General features: G+C 45.7%; 1 protein-coding gene across 10 annotated transcripts in view; it reads left to right on the top strand.

Annotated features, from left to right (window-relative positions):
- The first annotated feature begins 3,062 nt into the window (after window positions 1-3,062).
- Window positions 3,063-8,927, top strand: part of cux1a (cut-like homeobox 1a) — a 116,068-nt gene continuing 110,203 nt past the window's right edge. For 6 of the 10 annotated variants that reach the window (XM_081701798.1, XM_081701796.1, XM_035535803.2 and 3 more), the window contains exon 1: window positions 3,064-3,634. In XM_081701798.1, coding sequence (XP_081557924.1) covers window positions 3,572-3,634 — 63 coding nt within the window. In that variant the 5' untranslated portion in view covers window positions 3,064-3,571. Of the gene's footprint in view, window positions 3,635-8,927 lie in introns of all 10 variants that reach the window. The other 4 variants (XM_081701797.1, XM_035535804.2, XM_035535808.2 and 1 more) reach the window with 2 other exon arrangements.

Below are 8,927 nucleotides of genomic sequence, written 5' to 3'. Positions count from 1 at the left end.
ACTGTGATGCAAGTCGTGCCTTAGGAAGGCTAAACAGATGGCTCTTTGGTCTGGTAGTTAGAGCTTATGTTTATCTCCTGTTGGACTGGAGTTTGAATCCCAGGTAGGATGGCTGCCTTTGGACATTGTTGCACATGGTGTCAGAAGTGGCAAAGCCATTGGGAATGCTTGCTAGGTTGATAGACCCCCCCTGCTATGAGGAGATGGTGTAGCCTGGTGGGAAGACCCCTGACGAGGGGCATGGGTGTGGCCCTGAAGGAATGGACAGTTGTGTGAGGAGGGGCATGTGGGAAGTGTCATGCACAAAGGGGCCCGCCCCAGAAGTGAGGCATTGTCATGGAGACTGTCACTCTCCAAAGGGGAGGATGGTGTGATGGTGCCAGTCACTTTGGGGAAGTTAAATGGGTGCTGTGTTGTGGTAGTCAGACCTCATGTTTACCTCCTGTGGATACTGGGTTTGAGCCCCAGGTAGGGTGGGTGCCTTCAGCCTTCGTTACAACTACCCACAGAGTCTACTTCCTTCCCACAAATACTAAATTCAACCTGAGCCTAAAGGATTCCTGTGCAGAGTCTAAAAGTTTAGGGATTGCTCTGCTCAGACAAAACTACTAAAGCCTGCAATTGACTGATGAGTTGAATCAGCTGCATGTATGTGTTCAATCACCAAACCACACTGGCCTCTGGCTCTCTGGCAGCAGGTTTTGACACAGTACATTAGCTACATTAGCTAATAATAGTTAAATGCACCTGATTCAACTCATCAATCAATTGCCAGGTTTAATAGGTGTGTCGGAGCAGAGCAATCACTCCAGCCCCCCAGGACTGGACTAGGACACCCCTGGTCCAAAACCTACCCACACCCTAAATCCTTGTCTAAAGCATTTGGATGCTTCAACACAGGTAATTTACTATAGACCTTTACCACAGATGATGTACTACAGATGCTTTATTACTGTAACACAGATACTTACCTACAGATACATCACTACAGGCCCAAAGCACGCAGCACATACTGCCTTTGTGATAACTACGTGTAGCACAGCCTAATCGACTCTAACTGTACACACAGGTGATGCTAACAAAAAGGGGGTTGCCTGCACACCGATCACTTCACAACATTTCAAGGTTCATGGCTTTTATTAACTTGGTGTACCTGCCTTTTTTTTCTTCAGGGAGAATCGATCGTAAACACAACAATCCTCTCTGTGGGTGACCAGCTGCTTGGCTTGCACTGCCACTAGAGGGCGCAGTGCAATCAAAAGCCTGGCTGTTCTCGGTATTCAAAAACAAAACACAAATGGATGCATCTTCTAATTATTTATGCACTGAAGATGGGATCAGTTAGAAAGAGAGTAAATAATTGCTAAGATCTTATGCGGAATAAGGCACACATGACGATCTGGGTGACGATACACTATGCTTGTCTCTCCATTCTATCCATAATTAAAATCCAGTCCTGCATGCCGCTGTTTTAAACGAGGACTGGCCTCGAGAGGAGCCTTATTTGATTAAAAAAGCAAGCTGGAGGATGGGGGTGACGCATGGGGGTCCTTCACAGCTTATCACGGGGAGGAGGATGAGGAGGAGGTTGTGGGCTCCCAAGAGTGGGGGCGGGGGGGGGGGGGGGGGGGGTGAGAGCTGTACCAGGGGAGCTCTGCCGCTCCTGAGGGCTTCAAAACCAAGTACCAATGGGACCCGCTTCTCTCCCAGCTCCCCTGATGACTTCTACGGGCAAGGAAGGAGAGGGATGCAGAGGGGAGGAGCTCTGAGCCTCCCTCAGCTCCCGAAACCTGGTCTGGCCCGCGCTGAACAGAAGCAAGGAAATGCAGACGTGAGTTTAGAGTTTCGGTGTGGGCAGGTAGCTCGGGCCAGCCGAAGAGTAATGGGCATCCGTACACAGGTTTCCATACCACAGGTCAGGTTTACACCAGGCATCCATAATTTTTTAACATTATTTCTTTACAATAATAGATAAAGCTAACATGGCGATATGCAAAATGCAAAAAAACGCAGGAAAAATATTCCTGCCTCTACAGCATGAATAAAGGTTCACTATATTTCTGATTCATCTTCAAATCATTTATTTAGGCAGCAATTAAAAGCGATGAACGCACAGGTCATAAATGAGAATCACAAACAAAAATATAAATATATTAAATATAAATACAAACCCCACATCACGCGGAAACACATCATGCGTTTTTAACCAACAGGGGGCGCGCCTTCCTAAGCTCAAGTTCAAGTATATCACCGATTCCTTATAGTTTATAGTTTCAGTATCGAACGTTTAACAAAATACAATAAATAAATAAATAAATCCGAGTAAGAATTAGTTGCGACTTTGACGTTGTTTTACTGCTTTTTACTCTTCCCAAGAAGATGCACCCAATATGTTGCAAAATACTCCTTTTAAAATGTCCCTTTTAAGATTTGTATTATATTGTACAGCTGCACGTTCAAGTTCAAGTTCGGTTTATTCGTCACATACATAGTCATACACAGTATAACACGCAGTGAAATGGTGGAGAGTGCTCTGTCCAAACTGAGGAAGAGAACCAGGGGTGCATAGAGAAAAAAAAATATATACAGATAAATATATATATTCTATGTATGTACAAAAATATATTAACAATGTATGTACAATATATGTATATTATGATTATATACACAATGTACAATGTATATGGTTGGGTATATATGTACACAATCCACAGAATGTACAGATCCATTTTGTATATATTTTGTATACGTTATAATGTAGTTTGAAAATATTATTTGTGGGCTGCAAGTAGGTCCCCGTCAACAAGATGTAACCTGTTTTTTCAGCTTCCTATTACAATAGTCTATTTGGCGCCAACTGAAAACTGAGATATATATACTCGTGTGTTTGTTCTAGTTAGCCATATATATATATATATATATATATATATATATATATATATATATATATATATATATATATATATATATATATATATATATATATATATATATATATAGCTAACTAGAACAAACACGAGTCTTTGAACCCTTCGAGCTGTGTGCTTTGCAACTTCTGTAACCTTCAAATCCGCGCGCAGGTGTGAGTCGGGATGTCGATTTTAAAGACGTAAACAAAAAACAATACGATGACACGAACTCTTTTTGTGAAAGACCCACATCTCCGCCAAACCTTTCTTTGTGCGTGTGTGTGTTTTGGGGGGGGACCTCCAACTACTGCAAGCTCCATCCCGTGTTTTCTCGCTTTATTAGCATGCCACCCCCGTCTCGATCATCCTGCTCGGTGGTCCTTGGTCGATATCGCAGGTTTAGCGGTCGATAACTCCGTTCCACGGCGCGCGCTAATAAGGGCTGGCGCCGTTCGATCGCTCCGCTCCGTGTTTTGCGCGCGCTCCCCCTCCTCGTCGGACTGAACTCCAGCCCCCTCGCTCTCTCTCTCGCTCTCTCTCTCTCTCTTTCGCGCTCTCTCTCTCTCTCTCTCTCTCTCTCTCTCTCTCTCTCTCTCTCTCTCTCTCTCTCTCTCTCTCTCTCTCTCTATCAGCCTTTCATTCCCGACTCAATATGTCTCAAGATGGCGGCCAATGCGGGATCGATGTTTCAATATTGGAAGCGCTTTGATTTACAGCAACTCCAGGTAAACTTCTTTGACTTTTACTTACTGGGCGGTTGTTTTGGTTTTCTTGTTTTGGTTTTCTTTTACCCCCGGCCCGGGGAGAGCAGGTAGCCTGTCTGGCGCGCAGCTCTGTGGAACCTCTCCACCAGTTCGCGCGGCCGTGTTGAAGCTCTCCCGTTGCCCATCGATTACAGCGGTGCTTGCGCTGATCGGAAATCGATCCTCTTTGTTCAGTTCCCCATCGATCAGCCATCGCGGTGGGGGCGGGGGTGGGGGGTATGGGGGGAATCCGCTGGCAGGGAGACAGCACGTGCGTCCCAGCTGTCAGGGGCATCCTCGCAGCCTCCAGACTGCTCCAGTCTGGGTAGTTTGGCCAGTGCGCAAAGGAACTGGCTGTACTGGAATCGTTTGGTTTTGGAGAAGACGCGTGCAGGGTGTCTTGCGGTGTCACGGGTGGCGCTGTGGTGGCAGATACCTCTGCTCTTCAGAATTAGCTTTCATACGTTACTTTTTTTTCACTTTAGGACTATGTACCGTCTAGTTTATTTTTTTGTTATTGTTGGAATTTTTATAAGTTGTAATTACGGTTTCGGTGTTATGAGCATCGCTTTGTCGTACGAAACTTTTTGACTGTCTCGCTGTATCAAGTCCAAGATCAAGTTCAAGAACGGGTTTGGTTGAACTTGGTGTCCGACGTTGTATCTTAAATAAAAACTAAACAAAATAAATCGAACAAACAAACAAACAACAACAACTAGCAACTAGAAAACAAGTGCGCTCCGCGATCCATGTATAATCACGTATGTGCTGTATGCGCAGTGCAGGACCCCGGGCGATGGAGTTAGTAATATTCTAGGTTCACTCTTTTTGTTTCACGCTTGGCACAAGTTTTTTAGTGTGAAGTTCATTCTAGCTCGGCACTGACTAGGTTAAGTTACCGAAATGTGAGCTAGTGATATGGGTGTTATATTAGGAACCTGAACCTTGGCCGCGATCAAAATGTGGACTCTGTATTGAAAATGGTTGTATTTAAAATTGATCTATATATATTAAACATGTGCTATATTTACAATTTACTGTATTTTACTGTTATTGTTAGGGTTGGTACTTTGGTTTAGCCAAGTTTTATATATATATATGTGTGTGTGTGTGTGTGTGTGTGTGTGTGTGTGTGTGCGCGTGCGTGCGTGTGTGTGTGTGTGTCTGTTGTCAAAATGTTCAGGGGTGTTTTGGCGCGCCGGAGCTTGCTTTTTGATGTAGGTTACGTCTCTTTCATCTGTTGTTAACAGTCCACCCGGATATTAGTCTAAATTCAATTACATTTAATTGCACCAAACAACGTTGTTTGATATATGTGTGATAACCCGTTCAGTGGGCTGTTCTGTAGCAGGCACTACGTTAGTAGTGTCGCCCAGTCAGCTGGTGGATGTACCGTGTTCAGGACATGACGGGACGATTCTCTTATCAGCCTTACACAAAGTAACCCACAAAGCCCACCTAAACCATGTTAAAAGTGAAAATCCCCTTCACCGCAAACGCGGCTGAAGAATGCTACGTTCCCCGGTGTCTTGATTTGGGACATTGTAATTATCTAGGATTATAAGATTTTTTTGTGTGCGTGTTTTATTTTCACGGGGCATGCCGTGTGGGGACCACCCAAGAGCTCACCCAGGCGGGTCTCCTCTGATGTGGTTACCGATCCTGTGGTCGGTCCTTTGCCGCCCGCCTCTCCGACACACTGGAGCTGGCACCGGCGCTTTTTTGGACGTAGCGAGTGAATTCCTTTTTGGCGTCTTTGTAAAGGGTGTGTTTCGTTTGATTCACCGCGGTGGTCTTCGCCGTGTGATATTAGGGCGGTTGTTTGAATGGATTTAACGCGCCTGCTACTCTTTTGTTTTCTGGAGAAAAAAAAGTACGTTGACTGCTTTAAGCGTAATAGCTGCCGCCATGTGGTTCAAGTGCACCTTTGGAACATTATGCAGTGATAGTGTTATTTATGAGGACAACCGCAGTTACGCGGCTGTTCTCTGGGTTAAAGGGGGCTTGTGTCTCGCTTGGGTTTATGTCGGATCTTTGTTGTTTTTTGCTCCGTTACCTGTCACCTGGGCTGTGTGAGGTGCGCAGCTAAAGGTGAGGCTAAAGGCGGAGCCTCCTCCTTTGTCGCGCGTCACCGTGCGGAGACTTGACTGTGATGCAGGTAGCGCGGTCCCCGTCGCGATGAGAGGCGTCAGTCGTGCCCCAGCCTGTTCTGGTCTGCTCATCGCTGTGGTCACGCCTGCCACACCTACGACGAGTGAGACACACACACACACACACACACACACACACACACACACACACACACACACACACACACACACACACACACACACACACACACACACACACACACTCACTCATCTGATCAGGACTGTGTCTGTAGCTAATTTCTTCTCTTCTCTTTTCTATGGAAAAACCCTCAAAATGAGCATCACAATTAAGAGAGCTGGGAGAATGTTTTATCTCCTGAAATTTTAAGAGCAGTGTTCAGGTTGAAAAAGCATTAACAGCTCATAAGTAATGGGGAATAGTTAAAAAGGTCTTCAGATAACATTCATTAGTGTATCAGTGGCTACGTTAGGTACCTGGCTGTGTTAGGAACATGGCTGTGTTAGGAACATGGCTGTGTTAGGTACCTGGCTGTGTGAGGAGCGTGGCTGTGTTAGGAACGTGGCCGTGTTAGGAACGTGGCTGTGTTAGGTACCTGGCTGTGTTAGGAACGTGGCTGTGTTAGGAACGTGGCTGTGTTAGGTACCTGGCTGTGTTAGGAACGTGGCTGTGTTAGGTACCTGGCTGTGTTAGGAACATGGCTGTGTTAGGAATGTGACTGTGTTAGAAATGTGGCTGTGTTATGAACGTGGCTGTCTTAGGTACCTGGCTGTGTTAGGAATGTGACTGTGTTAGGGACCTGGCTGTGTTAGGTACCTGGCTGTGTTAGGAGTGTGGCTGTGTTAGGTAACTGGCTGTGTTATGAACATGGCTGTGTTAGGTACCTGGCTGTGTTAGAAATGTGACTGTGTTTGAAATGTGTCTGTCTTAGGAACGTGGCTGTCTTAGGTACCTGGCTGTGTTAGGAATGTGACTGTGTTAGGGACCTGGCTGTGTTAGGAACATGGCTGTGTTAGGTACATGGCTGTGTTAGGACCGTGACTGTGTTAGGTACCTGGCTGTGTTAGGAATGTGACTGTGTTAGGTACCTGGCTGTGTTAGAAATGTGACTGTGTTTGAAATGTGTCTGTCTTAGGAACGTGGCTGTCTTAGGTACCTGGCTGTGTTAGGAATGTGACTGTGTTAGGGACCTGGCTGTGTTAGGAACATGGCTGTGTTAGGTACATGGCTGTGTTAGGACCGTGACTGTGTTAGGTACCTGGCTGTGTTAGGAATGTGACTGTGTTTGAAATGTGTCTGTCTTAGGAACGTGGCTGTCTTAGGTACCTGGCTGTGTTAGGAATGTGACTGTGTTAGGTACCTGACTGTGTTAGGAGCGTGGCTGTGTTAGGTACCTGGCTGTGTTATGTATGTGGATGTGTTAGGGACCTTGTTGTGTTAGGAACATGGCTATGTTAGGTAATTGGCTGTGTTAGGTACCTGGCTGTGTTAAGAACGTGGCTCTCCTGATCCAGACTTTGTCAAACGTATGAAAATGCTGCGTGATCAGAACAAACCCGCAGCCTGTGGGCCCGGAGCTTCCAGCTCCTGATACATTTGAAGTAATGAATCCTGCTATATGTGGAGCACCCAGGGACCAATCACTCGCTCACCTTTAAACGTAATAGAGAACATCCCTCAGACGTTTGACGTGTACTGTGCAATGCCGGTATTTGGCTGACAGTATTCTGTCTGTTCAAAAGCACCTGAGTGGCTTTGAGCTCAAGGTGAATGTACCCAAGCGGTTATATTACTTTGTGTGTGTGTGTGTGTGTGTGTGTGTGTGTGTGAAAATAAACTGTTCTCTCTTCTCCAGACTGCTTTTAGACACTGCTTTAATGCAGACTTGAAAGATGTGCAGAACAAGAGTGTCTCTGTGCAGTCTACCACTCACACACACACTCATGCACACACGCACACACATGCGCACACACACACACTGAATTCTCCCTTCAGATCTTTGCTACTTCAGAGCCTCACTAAACTTGTAAAAGAGGCTTGACAACAAGACAGAAACAGGACAGTGCGTAACGTGTCCAGAACGAGCCTGTGTGTGCAGCCCGTCCAGGTGAGCCTGTGCTCACAGTATATAACCTGTCCAGAACGAGCCTGTGCTGTCAGCATGTAGCCTATCCCGACCAAGCCTGTGTGTGTAGCCTATCCAGACCGAGCCTGTGTGCGTAGCCTGTCCAGAACAAGCCTGTGTGCGCAGCCTGTCCAGACCTAGCCTGTGTGCGTAGCCTGTCCAGAACGAGCCTGTGTGTGTAGCCTGTCCAGACCGAGCCTGTGTGCGTAGTCTGTCCAGAACGAGCCTGTGTGCACAGCCTATCCAGACCGAGCCTGTGTGCGTAGCCTGTCCAGAACGAGCCTGTGTGCGTAGCCTGTCCAGAACGAGCCTGTGTGCGTAGCCTGTCCAGAACAAGCCTGTGTGCGTAGCCTGTCCAGAACGAGCCTGTGTGCGTAGCCTGTCCAGAGCGAGCCTGTGTGTGTAGTCTGTCCAGAATGTGCCTGTGCTCTCTCAGAATTACTTTTGTGTCATCAATCAATAGAACACTTTTTGGGTCAAAAGGATCTTAAGTCTGAATCAGCACTAGGGCCTCTTTACTGAAATTATAGATTAATAATGTAATAAATTAATGATGTTCTAAATTATAACATACTAATGTCTTAAATTAACAATAGTATAACATACCAAATCATAATATAATAACGTGGCCTAATAATGTAGTCTATTAAATTTTTTAATGTATTAATAATGTGCTAAATTAATAAAGCACTAATAATGTACTAAATTAAAAATGTACTATTTATGTAATGTTAATTAATAATGTACAATTTTATACTTTTCATCTGTTCTAACTGTCAAATTTCAAAGTGGCAGCATAATTGAGGAACTGTTCATTTCCACAGTACAGGAATAACACTGCTGTAAATTTAGAAGTGAGCTGTTGCTCAGTTTGCACCTGATTTAGACTTTTAAAAAAAGGATAGGAAAAAAAGCCGTTTGAGAGCAGAGCTGGCAGCCGGAGCGCGGAGCCCGTTACTGGGGGCTCATGCCAAGGCCCCGACGGGGCAGGGGACCCAACATGGCGTCAGGGGAATCGACGGTGGAGACGGCGCTGTTTTA

This window comes from Electrophorus electricus, chromosome 19 (genome assembly GCF_041902795.1).
Source record: "Electrophorus electricus isolate QZ-2024a chromosome 19, ASM4190279v1, whole genome shotgun sequence".
Taxonomy (NCBI): Eukaryota; Metazoa; Chordata; class Actinopteri; order Gymnotiformes; family Gymnotidae; genus Electrophorus; species Electrophorus electricus.
Note: the sequence above shows the minus strand (reverse complement) of the source record. Positions and strands in the feature narration are given on the sequence as shown.